At 36.5% G+C, this 17,912-nt stretch overlaps 3 protein-coding genes across 3 annotated transcripts; 1 reads left to right on the forward strand and 2 right to left on the reverse strand.

Moving 5' to 3' along the window:
• Positions 1–128: 128 nt before the first annotated feature.
• LOC133693851 (high mobility group B protein 9) lies at positions 129–3,133 on the forward strand. The gene is made up of 6 exons (XM_062115194.1): positions 129–1,071; positions 1,171–1,249; positions 1,341–1,503; positions 1,609–1,707; positions 2,308–2,672; positions 2,832–3,133. The coding sequence occupies exons 1-6, from the start codon at positions 920–922 to the stop codon at positions 2,961–2,963; spliced, it is 990 nt and encodes a 329-aa protein (XP_061971178.1). The 5' UTR covers positions 129–919; the 3' UTR covers positions 2,964–3,133.
• A 1,367-nt stretch (positions 3,134–4,500) lies between these two features.
• LOC133693301 (mechanosensitive ion channel protein 6-like) lies at positions 4,501–7,958 on the reverse strand. The gene is made up of 5 exons (XM_062114490.1): positions 6,479–7,958; positions 6,182–6,305; positions 5,499–5,792; positions 5,213–5,415; positions 4,501–5,123 (listed from the first exon to the last, which is right to left on the reverse strand). Exons 1-5 carry the CDS (start codon positions 7,930–7,932, stop codon positions 4,835–4,837), a joined length of 2,364 nt encoding a protein of 787 aa, XP_061970474.1. The 5' UTR covers positions 7,933–7,958; the 3' UTR covers positions 4,501–4,834.
• Positions 7,959–8,768: 810 nt separating this feature from the next.
• On the reverse strand, positions 8,769–16,673 carry LOC133693302 (serine/threonine-protein kinase STY46-like). The gene is made up of 16 exons (XM_062114491.1): positions 16,229–16,673; positions 16,027–16,141; positions 14,830–14,915; positions 14,633–14,734; positions 13,960–14,014; positions 12,893–13,003; positions 12,556–12,606; positions 12,149–12,324; positions 11,963–12,070; positions 11,143–11,216; positions 10,820–10,995; positions 10,366–10,461; positions 10,154–10,234; positions 9,937–9,990; positions 9,312–9,446; positions 8,769–9,237 (listed from the first exon to the last, which is right to left on the reverse strand). Exons 1-16 carry the CDS (start codon positions 16,405–16,407, stop codon positions 9,157–9,159), a joined length of 1,680 nt encoding a protein of 559 aa, XP_061970475.1. The 5' UTR covers positions 16,408–16,673; the 3' UTR covers positions 8,769–9,156.
• Between the last annotated feature and the right edge of the window lie 1,239 nt (positions 16,674–17,912).

A 17,912-nucleotide genomic window follows, 5' to 3' on the forward strand; every position in this document is an offset into this window, starting at 1 on the left:
AAAATATTTTAAAAATATTCTCAATCACTTGTGGTGGTGGGTTTAAGATTTAGTTTTCTCTTTCGTTATCTATGTATTTTTCTTCGAAATGAACCCGAATATGTCTCCACATAAAAGCATATAGTAACTGATACAATAGGGAAGTCAGCTCATGCCTGGAAAGTAGCGGGTCCAAAATATTTCCTGCCATGTAAAACTTTAACCTAACCAGCGGAAGCTCATATTTGGAGGGCCCAAAAATGTTTCAGGGAGGATAGAAGGATTAGAACCATAAATAGAGGGAGATAAGCTTTTAATGCAGAGGAATGCTTCGGGTACTTGTGTCGTACTCGGCTTAATGCACTGGACTGCACTAGAAACCAATCCCAATACACTATAGTATCTTTCTACAGATGTACCTTAAGATATGGTCAGAAGAGCCTTTCAGACCAGAGTAAAGCAAGTGCATGTCAACGTTACACTTACATGGATAGAGAACCAAAGTCGAAGCTCTCATGGCTGCAGATATGCCAGGCTTCGATTGACACGAGAGAGAAGGAAAAGTAGCGCAGTACACTGCTAGTATCCTATACGAAGTAGTAGTGTTTAATAATAAGCATAGACCTGTGCAAAATAAAAAAGGCAGGCTTGGCTTATTGGGGCTCTGCTGCTGCTCTCTCTCTCCCTCTGTTATTACTGGGTGGACTTGGCTATTCAAAATGCTAGAAAAGGCCAATATTGTGCAACCGTTGCCTCCCACGCGTCAACACTCTTCTTTTAATTCTGCCTTGGCTCAGTCTTAATTACTCTCTTCTCTTGCTATATAGTTTTTTCTTTGTCCTCGTTACTACTGTTGCTTTTGAATCAAAGGTGTAGCTAGTAATCTTAAATTATTAAATATTAATCTCCTCTTCTTGGTTTTTCCGGCGACGGTGAGAAAATGTCGCCGGGCAGTAAGAGAAAATTCAAGGCTGGAATGGAAAACAAGCACTACCCTGCGCCTCTTGCCTCTCATGAAGATGTTGTTAACGACCCTTCTGTTTTTTGGGACACTCTCAGGCGCTTTCATTTTGTAATGGGCACCAAATTTATGTAAGCCTCCCTTATCCCTATCTTTCTTTCTTGACTGTTTGATTGGCTGATCATGTCATTTTTCTGTGTACGATGATCACTCTCTCTGTGTTTTTGAAGGATACCTGTGATTGGAGGGAAGGAGCTGGATTTGCAAGTTTTATATGTAGAGACAACTAACAGGGGTGGTTATGATAAGGTTCGATTCTGTTCCTAACGATCATTTTGGTCTGTAAATTCGACAAGCTCTCTTGCAAGACATTTCAAAGTGACGGATGATGCATGTGTAGGTTGTTGCAGAGAAGAAATGGAGGGAAGTGGGTTCTGTGTTTTGTTTTTCTGCAACAACAACAAGTGCTTCTTTTGTATTGAAGAAACACTACTTTAGCCTCCTTTATCATTACGAACAGGTCCACTTCTTCAAGATCCAGGGTCCAGTCTCTACTCCAGCAGGTGATGATCGCTTAGTATCCTGGCTCTGTCTTTGTTAAGTTTTATCCATGTCATATGGTTTTTGCCGCTTACAAACTGATTCCTCTCTGCTTATTCACTCTGCAGTTGCATTTCCTCTTGGCAGCCCTTCAAGCAAAACTGAACTGGCTATTGTGGAATATTCTCCAGAACCCATAAGGGATTGTCCTGATCCGTCTACCGAAAGTGAGTTTGGTTTTGTGAATCTCCTAATTTCATTGCTTATAGAAAAAAATAAATATATGTAAGAGGATAAATAGAGCTTCAACATCAGACCACAAATGTTTGATCTAATTTATGCTCCACGTATAATATTAATCTTGTATATAATTCAATTTTTTGAGTTGAGTTACAGTTCTAGGAAAGATATTGATGGCGAGATTTTTGGTATTTTGATTCGAATGTGGATACTTTTGTGATTTCCCAATCTTCCTTTTCTTAGTGGTCCCGCTACATTTATCTTGTGATTCAGTGGCTATAGTCCATGTTATTTTTATAGTATATGATGTTTCATTTGTTGAAAATCCCTTTTTGGTTGTCTATGCTTGTAGCTTACTTGCATAGAGTATATTGTGTGATGAATATCTATCAGAAAGGAAAACCCTTTGATCTTGACTCCTGTAGCCTTCGAGGAATAATGGTCCAAGGACTTCATGTAGTAAAGGGCTAGCTAGCATACCTTGTCCTTAACTGTGGAGTCTGAGCTTTATAGTTGAAAACTTACCCTTTGCTTTGTTAATCTGCAAGCTTAACGAGCAGATTAATTTTATCTCGTCTTCTATACAGGCTCTTCGTCTTTTTCAGCCAGTGGGACAATAGAAGGGAAATTTGATTGTGGTTACCTGGTCTCGGTGCAATTAGGTTCCGAGGTTCTCCATGGAGTGCTTTACCATCCAGACCAGCAGGACTTGTCTAATTCTATTCCTCAATATGATGGTGCCATTGTCCCATACACTCCCAACCGCAGGCGTCGGAGGAGGAGGAGCAAAAGATCGGGGGATCCCAGCTACCCCAAACCCAACAGGAGTGGCTACAACTTCTTCTTTGCTGAGAAACACTATAAGCTGAAATCTCTTTACCCCAATAGAGAAAGGGAGTTTACAAAAATGATAGGCCAGTCATGGAGCAGTCTCAGCGCAGAGGAGAGGATGGTACAAACACGGAATTGTTACTACATTGTTAATTGCCTTCTTTACATTACCGTATTTCAGTTCACGTGAAACCATTTCTAGCCTCTAGCAATTCAGATTTCAAGATCCAAAGTGAAGCATCTCAAGTTGTTCTTCACAAATCGATTGTGTCTTTTGCAGGTTTACCAAAACATTGGCTTGAAAGACAAGGAAAGATACAAGAGAGAACTGAAAGAGTACAAAGAGAAACTTAAGCTCAGGCAAGCCATGGAAGTGGAGCTGAATATTAAAGCTCAAGACGTTCAGGATTGACCCAAACCAGAAAATTAATTTCATGCCAAAAAAAAATCTAGTGCATGCATATCTGACTCTCCGGTCTATCTGTGGATGTAAACTATTGTTATGGATGCTCTATACAATCATTATTACTGCATAGATGTTCTTCATACATAATCCTTTTAACATTAACAACGTCTTTGTCCTCTCCGTCTGTTCATTAATTTTACCTCTGATTTTTAAGAGCACTAGAGAGATTCAAAGGTCCTCCCATCATTAAAAAAAAAAAAAAAAACACAAAAACTGATTCACGGAATGGTCATTTCGAAATTGATTGGGCCTAATTCAGTCCATAGACATTTTTTTTACAGTAAAAATACTTCGTTGTTATTTAAAGCAAACGGTACATGCTTTTTAGTCTTTTAGGAGGGGAATTTTAGTCTTTTTTTTTTCAGTGAATTGACAAGTTTAGCCTTGATTTTAAAAATTCAAAGTTTAGTTTGTAAGGGTGTTTTTGTCTTTGTAATATATTTTTTTTTCTTGTTTCGTTTTCTATTAAATTATTTCATGCTTATCATCCTACTTGTGAGTATTAAATACCTTACCTAATTTTGCTGGTTTTTTGTTTTTTAAGATTTTTTTTATTAATTTTTTATTAATTTTATTCTTTTATATTTTAATTCTTGAGAATTGACTATTATTATTTTTGTTTATGATATCCTGTCGTGATTTTTTTTATTCTTTAAAATATACTTAGCTCTTGTACATCATATTTTATGATTTAAAAACAATAATCTAGCACGCAGCGAAGCGTAAACAAGTTATCTAGCGCGCGGTTTACTGTGAGAAGTACCATGGAGACAGTGTAATTATACATTTTTTGGCCCAGAAAACTGGCCTTGTAAGTCTAGATGAACCAATAATAATTTCTCTAACATATGAAAGAAGGCCTCCTCCTCAGATTTAAGGTGGAGGCTACCCACCTTTACCGCCGTGGCTATAAGACCCAACCTTGGATCTTGGTCTCTAGAAACTTCTTTAATCTTTATCCAAACTTTAGGATAATTCAAATTACAGTCACTCAAATTTAACTAACTGAACTATCCACTCTAGTTAAGAAACTAACTTATAATCTTCTGAACTATCCATATCAGGGCTTTACTAGTGCTACTGATATGCCTGGTGGATGATATGCTGCTTGGAAGGAAAATGGACTTCCTCTTCCAAGTTTGCTCTTTCTGCACACTAGTTGAGCAAGGAACACTGACAGGAATCGATAGGTGACCAATCAGCACAATCACAGGAAAGGTAACTGCTATGCAGACATCTGGCTAAACTGGGTCTAGGCGAGGATAATTTCCTGATTAAAAAGGTTCTATTTCATGAATAATTTGAACTTGATAACGAGTTCTTTCAAATCCAAAAAACTAGTGTAGGAATGTTTTTGGAAAATAAATATTTTTGTAGTTAGTTTTATTTTTTTTCTATTTAGTATTGTTAGGCTTTTCCATGTCATGAGTGTCGTGGCCATTTTGATCCATCTTTGTTGGAGGTTGGAGTGGAGCTTTGCCACTTTGCAGATTCAACTGTTTGATTGATATTATCATCAGATAAGGTATTAGCATTGCCTTTTTCGCAATTTGCTAGGCAGAAAGACACCATTCTTATAGTTGGAAACCTCGCCATTACATCAGGGGTGTTCCTCCATGAGATTGCGCATTTATTTAGTCTAATCACAAAGCAATGATTCACAAACTACATCGATTACATTCAGTTTACATGGAGTCAGCTACTTATGCTGTTCACATACCTTGAGTAGGGGCAATCTTTATTGAAACCTTGAGTCGGAATCCCATCTTTCCTCTTAGGAACTCATCAATCCAATGTTGTCTTTCTTCAATTATTGATTAATTGGCACAAGTGGTCCAGTTTGAGGGCAGCCTGTTTGAGACCAAAGGCGGCATGTTTCTGATATTCACATCCAAGGGCAGCACGCGATATTCAATATCGAGCTCTTTGAACACTTTGATCATTTCTCCCAGGAGAAGATTTCTCCTGGCCCATCTCTCCTCCATATCCTGATGGTTCATCCTATGCGTGACCCAAAGTGACATCTTCATTTTGTTCATGTCCTCAATATCCGTCACGACCACCATTGAATTTTGATTCCAGTGATTACTGTTTCCTTCAACACACCTGCATTGGTTGCAGAAATGGCTTCCTTGAACTAGCATCTAACTACGAAAAGGAAAAGGCTAGATGGAGCTTCATGCATAATTACATACCCTTTTATTTTTTCTTTCAGACTAGCAATCTTCTCCATCGGAGTGGAGATATGGACAGAGAAATCAATTGCCTCCGTCATATCTGGACTGCGATAGAAGTTACCGATAGGCTTGCTTGCTAGAACACTGTTGGGATATACGATCTTCTGGTTATCGCTCCTCAAAAACACTGTCGTTAATATATTCATCTCTTCAACCCTCAACTGAAGCTCAAAGAAACATAAGTCAACTCTAGTTAAACACTGCCATGTTGAGAAAGATGTTTTGGCATGGTTACTATGTATACCTGGATTCCATCGATCTCGCAGCGATCACCCACGTCAAATGGGTGCATTATGAACAAGAATATGATTGCTTCAAACACGGTCTTACAGGTATTTCCGAAGATGAACACCACCAACAGAAGCTGGGAACTTATCAAGACTAGGAAGTGAGAGATAGGAATTCCAAGTATAATGAGCCAGATTATCAGAATAATGACGCTGACGAGGATGCTCAACATATTGTGAAGTTCATCGACCGCTGTTTTTGTGTCATTGAGAGATAATGCCAGTGCTCTTCGCTCTCTGAATGCGTTAACCTGAACAAAAGGTGAAGAAAGTTTCTTTCATTGCGTTCTCTTGAAAATTGAAATACATCAAGAAGAAAAGTTATTAATCTTGACCCGACAAGGCCGAAGACTCGGGTTAGGGTTTGGAAGTGTTGATCTAGTTTGACCGAATTAATTCAAAACAACTACATTTTAAGATTAAAAAAAGAGTTAGTTTTTTTTGTTTTTCTAAAAAAAATCAAATTAAATTTTAATGCAGACAACCTAGTCAAATTAGCTTATGAGATTGCTTTGATTTGATAAAATCAAAGACAACTTGTTTTTTTTTACCCAGCACGGGCCATGTCCAAAAGCAAGCAATAAATCAGTAGCATCCAATGACCAAAGTAGGCCAAGCAATAAATTTAGAGATTAACTACCAGCCAGGACTTGAGAGATGACTTTTTTATTCCTTCATCCTCGCGTGTTATTCCCATGAGCTGCATTGCCTTCAATGCTGCTTCTTTATTCATAAAGCGAGTCATGTCATCAAGGTAAATCTGGCTAATACAAAGATACAGATTCAAAACATCAAATGAATGGCCGTCAAAAAATATCAGGAGGCAAACATAAGAAAGGAAAATACTTCGAATCTATCCATGCCAGCATCATGGTCAGTCAGCTTGAATGGAGATGATATGGATTGACAGTGAGGGAAAATATGCAAATTAACTTACTGGCTTCCTGTCTTAGCCACCTTCTGAAATATTTTCTTGGCTGCCTCTTTTGCTTGGCACTCACTTCTGATATGCAGTAAAGAGTCATCTTTGATGTCTGAATCAAGTATATGCTCATCTAAAGTAGACAAGGCACCATGGCGGATGATATTTATCATCCTCGTCATATTCCAAGCTGATATATTCATATGGTTTAGCTTTTGCATCTTGTCAATTGGAATCTCTTCATCTTTCTTGTTAGGCGTTGAGTTAGAAAATCTAGGTTTCTTCCCAACCGTGGTGCATCTTTGTAGCTTTCCACTACCTTCCTTTGCAAGGAGAGTTTCCTTGAGATCACCAGGACCGGGACTGGCAGGCCCGGAATTTCTTATTTGCTGAACCCCGGTGACCGCCCCTACCTCTTCCTTGGTGCTTCGCCATTCAGGGAATGGAGAACCAGAGAGTGACTCGATTACATATTGATTGTACAGAGCCTCCTGGATTCGTTCGAAGAACGCATTGACATGGAAGGATGAAGCAAGAACCTTAACAAGGAGGGTTTTTAAAAGCCATATTAATGTTCCTATAAAGAAACACACCAGAATCTTGGTCCCATAAAGCAATATCTTGCTCTCGCTCTTCTCAACCTTGTCATCAAAAGTCAAGTGCCAAATAAGCAAGACCAAACCCAACCAGAGGCAATTCTGAACGGCCCTCCTCAACCCATAAACGAAATACAGAACCCGTTTCCGCAAAAGAAAATTGCTTTCGATGAAGATAACAACAAGCTTAATTCCCCAACCAGACACCAAACGACCAGAGATAAGTGCCAAAACCATTATCTCCCATTTCCATAGTGAAAGATCCCACAATGTTTGCCTCTTTAATACAGGAATGGACAGACTACAAACTAAAGCTGCTATGATTAAAACAAGACTCGCCCATTGCAGCATTATCAACGTGTTATGTTTTATGTTCCTATATTCTTCTGGGATGTCTTCATCGTCATCTTCTTCACCCAAAGCTCCATCAGAGTTCACCGTTCTCTCAGTTCTTTGATAGTGCTCCTCAGGCTGGTCTATCAATCTGGACTTCGCCTTGTTCACGACTAACCTCCATGAATTTTGCTCAAGAGCACTGAAAGATGGTTGGTGCGAGTCCTTGCTTCTTTCCCGGACAGCTTCATGAATTACGTCCTCAAACGACACTTTGAATTTATTTGCTGACCCTGTAGCTTTCCTGCTTGGACTTCCACTGCAGGATTTTGAAGCAATAGTGGTTTCTTTGTCAGAAACATCAGCAATATTGTCGACGTTGACAATAACTTCCTCATCCTGGCCAAACGAACCAGAGAACTGGGCAATGTGACAATCGCTGCCATGGTGGAGTAGAGCTTGTTTTTCTCTTTCTAGGTGCTCTGGTTGTTGCTTAGCCTGAGTACCATAAGATTTGAGGGATTTTCTCAAGCCTTCCATTACAGGATCCTTGGGGAAATCTTCAAGGCCTCGTGTGGGTAATAAATACTGATATGAAGTACTTTTAAGCATGTAAACTACAGTAGTCGATAGAGAAAGATTCGAATTTTGATAGTGCAGCATTATTTTTAGTTTACACTATTTGAGTAGGACACAGATGCTCATGGAAGCTACTGATTTGGAGAATAAAGGCAAGATTTGTGTTGGAATCAACTCTTTTGTTCTCTTGCAGTTTACACGTTTATGGTATTCGTTTTTTGGCATAAATTCTCTTCTTTTGGCTCTGGCTTTGCCAAAGAAGTGAACCTCTAATCGCATGCCCTTCTCAAGTTTTCATGGAGTTCTGTGCTTCTTTTAATTGGCCTGAGACTCGTGCAGGCACCCTTTAGGATCACACACCCCTTGTATTTCATTTAATATATTTTTTAATTGCCTCTCTTTTAAGAGCATCACACACCCCTTGTATTCATTAATTAAGAGCATCACACAATTTCTAGGATTTTAGGGCGCTGAAAACAAATCTACAAACAATCAATCAGTTCTTTTCCTTGAGATGATATGTACTTTCTCATATATATGCGTTTCATTTAATATATTCTCGACATAAAATTCTTCCACCATCAGTTCTCATCTGTCAACAGCTGGGGAATTTTTCCTGGGGTTTACAGAGAGAATTTCCATTGCTGGAATGTGCCCAAGGAAGAGATACCAGGAACCAATAAAGGGAAAGCTCTGGATTTGAGGCGTAAGAACATTTTCAGTTAACAGCGCTCTTTTCCTTTGCATATATGCCGAAGCTTTAAATTCTTGTCTTGGATTTTATCACTCCTTGAAGGTATATTAAAATTCATTAAAGCATTAACTCCTAATTCCAAAGCTTTTAACAGGGAAAAAAAGAACACCCTATCTCTAAAGAACTAGCAGTTCACTGAACACTTCATAATGTCTACGCTCTCGCTGGCTGAAAACCGACACAACCCTAGAGCTAGGACAACACAAACTAAAGCTAAGCTCTACACTTGGTGAGCAACTATAAGATCAACAGTTCTACTTCAAGGTTAGGGAACATACGTGCTTATCTCCGACAGTTGATATATGTACCGACAAGGTGTGTATGTAGACGTGTTTGTATTTGTATTTGTATTTGTATTCATCAAGGAAGAGCACCAAACCCTGATTGAACAAAAGCAAGCATTGTGATGGATGAAATATTCACTTCTAGCATCACCGTGTGTCTCCTCTAATTGCAGTTACAACTCTTCTAGGAGACTTTCCTTTCTGCTTGTCCTGTCTTTCTTCAGCAACCTGTTCCGAGATTAGATAAGTTTCTAAATGTCTACAGCGATGACGAATAGAGAAATTTTAGATCCTTCACATACCATCCTGTCTATCTGCTGTAGAAGCTGTAAAATTTCAGAGAAATCAGGTCTCAAAGATGGGTCTTGCTGCCAGCATCTCTCAAGCAGTTCCGCCAATTTGGGATGTGAATGGCTTGGAATTGATGGTCTTAGACCCTGAAATCCATGTCAGGACAGCAGCTCTTTATTAGTGGTTAACAAGTCCCTTAGTTAATTTGAGCTCAAAATATGCTTCTATGACAGCAGATTACATTGCCAACAAGCAGCATGATCACAAAGGATGATGATGAAAAGAATTTAGCAGGTCCTGATCTTTTTATTTCCAGGATTGCTGATTGAACTAAAATTTTGACCCCCTCCCCCACCTGTCTTAATTTTGATGCAAGGCATTAAAAAACATGATTGGAGCACGGGACTCATTGACAACCTCTGAGACTTCCTAAAATGAGTCCACGAGATTTACACTAACCAAAAAGTCATTTAGTCATGTGCTTGGTCTTGCTTTGTTTATACCAGACACAGGGTTCTGTTGGTCGAGAAGCAGTTTGGCAGTTAACAGACGAAGCCAAAGACGGGCTGGTTTCTATCTGAATGGAAAACTAAAATCCCATCTGAAGCAGAAAGAAAAGGCATCGTGGAGGACTACCTGCTGGACCACACCAACTGCGGCTTGTAATGGAGACAAATGCTCATACGGAAGCTGGGATATCATTCACAAGAACACAGATGATTGTCATGAAATCTGAGTGATCATACATTTGTAGAACTTATATAAAAACAAAACATCAATTTGGAAAATCTAAACATATGAACAAGAAGAATATCTCATTACTTCTAACAAAACAGAGAGAATGTGGTGTTACCTTTCCAGTAAGCAACTCCCAGAGCACAATGCCAAAACTAAAAACATCAGCTTTATGATCATACGGTTTGTGTTCAATAACCTTAGATAACCGAACACAAAGGAAACATATGTTATGGAGCCATGATGAAACAACCGAATGCATAAAAATGTTTTAATCAATAATCATCATGTGATTCACTAAGCCATTTTATTCAGTGCAACAGCACCAACCTCTGGAGCCATCCAGCGATAGGTTCCAGTTTCTGCTGTCATCACACCAGTCTGATCTTGCACTCTAGCAACACCAAAATCAGCAACTTTAGCTACCTGCTAGCCAAATTTTTGAAACTTTAAGAAACACTAGTAGTCATAGCCAGTAAAGCAAAGATGTAAACTTATTTTCTATTATAGAAAAAGCTGATTCACAAGGCTGCCTTGCTTCCTCTCAAGAGGATTTGATCAGTTATTGCAGCTTTCCAATTTGAAACATGATTTAGTTCTGAGAAACAGGAAATGTTGATACATCGCTTAAAACTGAATGCAAGATGGTGGTCAGTTGATAAGTATAAAGTACTGTCTTCTGAGTTCTGAAACTGTTGCTGTTTCAGAACTTCAGAAGAGAAAAAATAAAAACAGGAACACTGGCCAGACTGTAAATTAAATACTGAAAAAGTGAACCACTTACTCCATTTTCATCCATCAACAGATTGGCAGATTTCAGATCTCTATGTACTATATTATTTTGGTGCAAGCAGTGCATTCCCTTGGAAACATCAATTGCTACTCGGAGTAAAGACTGAAGACTTAAACTTTCCTTTTGTTTATGCAGAAAGTCATACATGCTTCCACCAGACATAAATTCTGGGAAGGGTTATTTGCAAACAGAAAATCAATACACATTGAAATAGGTGGGTCATATATGTGCGCATTATTAAAATTACACTACAAACCAACACATAATTAATTAATTGAAGGAACACATATAGCCATGAGTTTGTTCAAAATTACCTGTAATGATGCACAGGCTTGGAGGTCTGGTGCATGCACCGATGAATTTCACAACATTCTTGTGACGAACTTTCCTGCAAATTGCAAAGGAGTCTAAAGGGGAACAGAGAAGAAATCCGTGCAAGAGTGCAGTGGCGACATTTATTTTTTGTTTAAGATTCCTAAGGGAATCAACTAAGTGCTTTAATAGTTGACTTCACTAATCAGAAATGAAACACTGAGAACACTTAAAATGCAATATCCTTGCTCCCATGACAGAAAAAGGACCATAGATTGCTAGAAAATAAGATAACAAGAGAGATTCTGGAACTTGATACTGTGGAAACTTCACATATGATGCGTTTGTGAACAAATTTCTAAATTGTCACACGACATACATGAGAATTTTGAAAAGCTCCTTCACTTGTTCCCTTACGTAAATGACCGCTTTAAAATATGAAACGCCTCCATCCAGTCAATCAATTTTATCAACATCATGAAATTATAAAATGTGATATAACCTCTTCAGCACACAAGAAAGCATAACCCCCTGCTTACTATTTGTGAGTTGAAATTGCATTTCTTGGGACATTTGGACAACTAAAAAACATCTACAGAAAATATTTGTTAGGAATCATGACAGCTCATCCAATAATTAAATTTTCAAAATTGTCAGGATTATCAACCTCGTACATTTACATTTGGATCTAGTTCCAGTATAAAAACATGATTCCACTGGTATATTTGAAGTTCCAGCTGTAACTGCAAATGTTTTCAGAATTTCAGAGAGCATTTTGTAAGCATTTAGATGGGTAGATAAAGAACCAAAAATACAACCAACCTCATGATAAAGACTTCTTGATCAAATTCACTCTGACGTTTATTGTTTAGATGTTCACCCCTAAGCACTTTAATAGCTACATCTTGACTGCAGAAGGTGCCTTTATACCTGTTTCAGGTAAATCATTCAATTCAAAGAGCATTCATACAAGAACAGATCATGGGTCTTCAGATGACAAGAACTCACAGAACTCCACTGGATCCGTTTGCAATTTTTTTCCCGTACGTTAACTGCTGTACATCAATTTCCCAAACATCAATTGAATCAGAAGGGACATTCATGGGATTAGAGACAAGACTGATTCCTATTTGATCTAGCTCCGCAACAGGATAAACCGTGTGTGACTTCGAATCAGCGTCCTCCTGCACAGCACTTCAAATGATCAAGTATAAACAGATGAATCATTTAAAGAGTATTATTAAAGTAGCACTAGGTTCATGAAAATTAGTGTTACATGTTTATCATTTTAACATACATTAACATAACCATGAACAAACAAAGCCCTAAACAAAACATACAGCAAGCCATAAGCTCGCTGGAAATTAATCACTAGCATTAAATGCAATTATAACAGTAGCATGTAGAAGGGCTACCTCGATTTTTGGAATTTCCTTAAACACCATGCTTCTAAGCCGCTCTGTGTCCTGTAAATAATTATGGAACTAAGTCATGACTTAACAATTATAAGAAGATAAGAGACGAATTTAGAATTCCACTATGGTATTTTTTTTATGACCTTGTAATGAAGAGGTGAAAGAAACACTGATTTAAACCTATAACATGTGGCTTCCCACAAAGAAATGTGACTGGTAACAAATCAAAAATTGTTATCATACAATCTGAACAGTGAATCTTGAAAACCACTTCAACGGTCTTAAACGACTATTAATCCAGTGATTATACTAAGGTGGGGCAAAATGGGCGCAGTACCTCAAGTGCCATATTATCAACAACAAACACGTCTAAGGAGTAGCCATCTATTGTGGAAAAGGCATGAGCTTCTTGAATGTTGAGCCCGATCTCAGACAGTAAGGAAGTAAGCTGAAAATTGAAAAATAGAAAAGCATAATTTATTTAGCTAGGTCAATTAAAACAAAATATTATACAGAGTGCGCCATTGCACTTAGAATATCTTAATGCAAGTCATTCAGGAAACTTTGACATCATTTCAAATAACACATGTACCCATGTTAAGTAGTGAATTTGAAAAATAACAATAGGGCACAACAAACATATCTCATCTAGAATCTAGAGATCCATGTGATTAATAGCAGAGAAGATCAAAGTGGAGAGGCAATAATCTCTTTTGACTGGTGGTAGAAAGTATTGAATTATAAGAAGACTAGAAAATAAACCAGAACTTGTGCAATGATCTGGCACTACAATAAAAATGCGAATAGACATGTGTCATCAAGAGATCCATGTGACTGCTAGCAGAGAAGATCAAAGAGGAGAGGCAGCCTATGGAGAGGAGTTGTCTCTTGACTGGTGGTAGAAAGCATCAAATTATGCAATGATCTAGGAATACAATAAAAATGTCTGAGGTCAGATGAATTAACTGAGAGACAGGAATGAATAAAGCTATAGATGGGTTCACAAATAGAAGTTAAAGAAAGGTATTAAGAAAAGAATGATTTATAGAAGATCCTTCAACATCAAGTAATTACATGAAAAATGTTTCAGTAAGATTGCTCCACTTATTGTAACACAATGAATGGAAATGCACACTTCATCCTTCAAATCATGATGTAAAGTTCTCTCTTCTTGTATGTCAACTTTGTACTACAAAATAAATCTGAGATCAGATGCCTCCTATATATCAAGAATGTTCCTGCACCCATGTCCAGAAGATGTCAAAATAAAAGATGCTAAAACAAGGATAGAATATATCCCATGTATGCAATGCTCACTGGAGAATGTCAACAGTATGCCTACCATGACTGATAAAACACAGATTACATCCACGGATGATTTAGAAACTAGAAGAGGTCAGCTACCTGACTCAGGAGTTTTGGCTTATCATTAGTTGAAATTGTAATTTCATGCACCAGCCTACAAAATCATGGAAGCATTGCAGTGTTATTTTAACAAGAACTAAAAGGCATTGCCAGAAGCTAATGAAAGGATTGGCCTCAAAGGGCATATAGCACAATGGATATTGGGTGTCTAAGCACAAATACCCATTCAAAGAAAGCAAAGGATTATCACAGCTAAGGAACACAAAGGGAAGAAAGCAACACATCTACCATCCTATATGCATCACCCAAAATAGAAAATCCCAACCTCATAGTTCACTACTCCTAATAATGCAGAAGTCTGGCATCTTGCCAGTACCATTAACATTAAATGCTTAATGCTACTGATCACATGAGTTAGCAACACATGAATAAACAACCAGGTAATTAATTCTAATGGTCGCGGGCTGGTTGCATCAAGAAGCACCTGGATACCCTAGCCATCTTCTTCAAACGTCACAAATAAAAGAAACATTTTGATGGAGCCACACTTCTCATTTTTCTTTTTATTTTCTTTTCTCCTCAAATTTCATCCCTAATATCTGAAAACTTCAAGTTGATTCAGAATATAGCCTAATCTGGGTGGGCAATAAGGAAACATCACTACGGGATAGGAAATCAAATCAAGTGACTGGAGAATCAAGTGAACATTTACCGGAAGGAAAGTGGCCCGGTAATCACTGAGATATCCTTATCCTGATATTTATGAAGAAGTTCAGAATCAGATAAGGAACCAAAGGCTGGTGGTGGATGAATGCTGAATATGAAAGAAAGAGACGAATGTAAGACATCAATAGTTGCAAATTTTCACAGAGGAATGCAAATCCAAACAATATATTTGCATAGCCATGCCTATGTTTGCCAAGATACTCAAAATATTGAAGCTGCAATTCTGAATCTACCGAATCACCGGAATGTCTATCAGATGCAAAAGGAACCTGCATAAGAAATATATGAAAAGATGAGATTCGCCAGCAATGAACTTTTAACTGCTCAATCAAATTGTAATCAAACCAGCAATGAAAACCTAATAATGTCACCATTTTCAAAGAAGTAAGGTCAAAGAAAACAGGGTAAAGGACAGAGAAGCTTAAAACAGCAAATCACAGTACAACTTCTATATGAACCTAATATAAACTAGAAATCCAGGAAAATTTGGTCGCACAAAAGTCAAAATTATTAGTTTCGTTGTGAATGAAAATTCAGCATGTTCAGGACAATAGACTAACAGTTTGATTTATCTGAATTGCACTGTTAATCCAGAACCTTTTATGATGCATGACATGCATCCAAAGTCCAAGAATTAGTCTGGACGCGTTGAGCTAGCATTATGACAAAAACAGGGCATAATTTTTAATCCTATTATTGATCATGCTGAAATTTTATCAACGCAATCTACATACCTAGTTCTATAGTGGTTTAGCTAGTAGTAATTAGATGAGGTCGGTATCATGCTCGAATTAAGCATGAAAAATGTTTAATCTTTATTTTCCTATATCTTTTCATATTACTTTCTTGAATTTTGTTTGGTTTAAGTTTTATTATCTAAATCGGTTTTAACCACTATCTAAATGGTTTGTATATTATTTTTCATAGCAGATTATTCAAGATTTGAGATTTGATTATTCAGAAATTTATTCATCTCAAATTAGAAGATGTTATTTTCAAATTCTTTTTTAATTAGATTTCAGAATTTTATTTGGTTTAGGTTTCATTGTTTAGGTTGATTTTAGCTAATATTTAAACAATTTCTATATTATTTCTCGTAGCAAATTATTTAATATTTGAGATTTGATTATTCAGAAAATTATTCAAAACTTTTCCGTTTACCGTTTTACTGTAATTTTAAGACTTGGAACATAAAATCAAAATAGAGCAGAAACAAACGTGCAAAAAAGGATAATCATTATTTTTTAGGCAACTTTTATGAAATAAAACACGTCTACCCTACCAATTAATAATAGAAGAATATCAAAGAGTATCACACAAGCCAAAAGAAAATAATTAAAAGATAGTAAGGAATCCATAGCCGAATCTTCGTCTTCCTACCTGAACAAGTCGCACTTCAATTGCCGGCCGAGTAGCTGGATTATGTGCCATCTGCAACAATCTCTTATGCATAATAACATCCTCTGCTCTCTCCGCATTCACATCCATGGCATATCTTTTAAAAAAAAAAAATTAATCAGTAAATTAAACCTAAAATAACAAAAAGGAATTGTAGTGAAAGGAATATTCCGATTGTGATTACCGAGGAGGAAGTCTACAAAAATGAGCCCAGAGTTCGTCTTCAAAACCAAGAAGACTCGCTTCTTCATTATTCGATTCTTTAAGTCGGTAGAGAACATCGTTAAAAACATCAAGCTTTTGCCTCTGGTTTCGAGGCACGAAATCTACAGCTCTGCTGCTGCAACTCTCTGTGTCTCCCATTCAAGACAGAGAAAAATGAAACGCAGAGTGGTTTCTTTGAAAAGGATCAATGGCGGTGTTGATCGAGCACGTGAATCCGTTAATTTTAAGTAGAGAAATTGCTTGTATGGAGAAAGAGAAGAGCTAGCAGTGCCCTGTCTGGTTCTTTCAATTTCTCTCTCTCGCTTTGCTTCCGTTTATTGAGTAATTTATAAACATGATTAGAGAGTAGAGGTTAAGAGAAAATGAAGACGTTAATTGATGGCGTAAGGCGCAGCCATAAGCGCGCATCTACGTGGATTCTAACAATGCCTTTTGCTTTGCTCGTATCACCGCTTTGATTCACGTTTTTGTGACCAATAAATAAATAAATTATTTTTTTATTATAAAAAAAGTAATTAGAACCTTTTGATATTCGTATGGCCGTTGAAGAGGTATAATTAATTTTTTATTTTGTAAAACTTTTTATTTTCAATGAATTATATTGATGTGTAAGTTATATCTTTAAATTATATAAAAATAAAATTTTGATAGTGTTTCGAGTGTAATAACAATTATTTTTTAAAGTGTTTAATTTTCGTTCAAAAATATATTAAAATAATATTTTTTTTATTTTTTAAAAATTTAAAGAAAATACTAAAAAATATTAATTTAAAGAAAATAAAAAATAAAATTTAATTTAATTTATTTTTTTTCAAAAATAACTTTAAAACACAAAAAACAAATAAGAGTATCTCTAATCATCCAATAAAAAAACAATGAGAGTATCTTCAAAAACAAACTTTCATCTCCTGTCCAATTTTTAAGCAATTGTTTTAAATTATAAGTGTATTTATTTGGGCATGAGTGACTTGAAGATAGATTTATCTTGGATATATAAATTTAAATTAAGTTAGCATGGATTTATAAATATAAAAATCAATACCAAGAAAACTCGAGTTTTAGACAAAAACTTTGTTATCAATGGATACAAATGAAGTTGTTTAAATGCTGTAAATCATATCTTATAATTCAATGAGAAATTTAGTTTTTAATTCAACGATGTTCTTCGACTAATAAAAATATATTTCTTCAATGATATACTTATTATTATCAAATAGTATCAAACCAGTCAATCACCGGACAATTAACATCAATGCGTGTTTGGCATTGCAATTGTTTTTATAGATATATAATTTAAAAACAAAAACATGACTTTAAAAAGAAATTATAAATTGTAATTTTTCTTGAACCCAAGTTTTTATTACAAATTAAAATGAATATCAAGTTTAAATAATAAAAAACAAACAACTTTTAAAAGTACGATTGCCTTGAAGCACTGCACCACAGTCACATACAGACTATAAATTAAAAAAGAAAAAAATCTCAATAAAAAGATTGTGTATCTCTGCATCACCCCAAAAGAAATAGAAAGAATACGAAAAGGTCTATTTCCAAGGATAATATTGATACTTGATGCCATCAAGCACCTCCACTCCGAGCCAATAAATTTCTTCCGTTGCCTCGGCTCTCCACTCGACTCACAC

This window comes from Populus nigra, chromosome 5 (genome assembly GCF_951802175.1).
Source record: "Populus nigra chromosome 5, ddPopNigr1.1, whole genome shotgun sequence".
In the NCBI taxonomy this organism is placed as follows: Eukaryota; Viridiplantae; Streptophyta; class Magnoliopsida; order Malpighiales; family Salicaceae; genus Populus; species Populus nigra.

Bases quoted from the DNA above. Each gene is read 5' to 3' on its own strand.
- LOC133693851 (XM_062115194.1), top strand. From the start codon at position 920: ATGTCGCCGGGCAGTAAGAGAAAATTCAAGGCTGGAATGGAAAACAAG. The intron at 1,504-1,608 runs GTGATGATCGCT...TTCACTCTGCAG, and splicing joins TCCAGTCTCTACTCCAGCAG to TTGCATTTCCTCTTGGCAGC. The intron at 2,673-2,831 runs GTACAAACACGG...TGTCTTTTGCAG, and splicing joins TCAGCGCAGAGGAGAGGATG to GTTTACCAAAACATTGGCTT.
- LOC133693301 (XM_062114490.1), bottom strand. From the start codon at position 7,932: ATGGAAGGCTTGAGAAAATCCCTCAAATCTTATGGTACTCAGGCTAAG. The intron at 6,306-6,478 runs GTAAGTTAATTT...TCTTTGTATTAG, and splicing joins GTGGCTAAGACAGGAAGCCA to CCAGATTTACCTTGATGACA. The intron at 5,124-5,212 runs GTATGTAATTAT...CAACCAATGCAG, and splicing joins CTGAAAGAAAAAATAAAAGG to GTGTGTTGAAGGAAACAGTA.
- LOC133693302 (XM_062114491.1), bottom strand. From the start codon at position 16,407: ATGGGAGACACAGAGAGTTGCAGCAGCAGAGCTGTAGATTTCGTGCCT. The intron at 12,607-12,892 runs GTACTGCGCCCA...AATTATTTACAG, and splicing joins TTGATAATATGGCACTTGAG to GACACAGAGCGGCTTAGAAG. The intron at 11,217-11,962 runs GTTGGTTGTATT...TGCAATTTGCAG, and splicing joins CAAGAAGTCTTTATCATGAG to GAAAGTTCGTCACAAGAATG.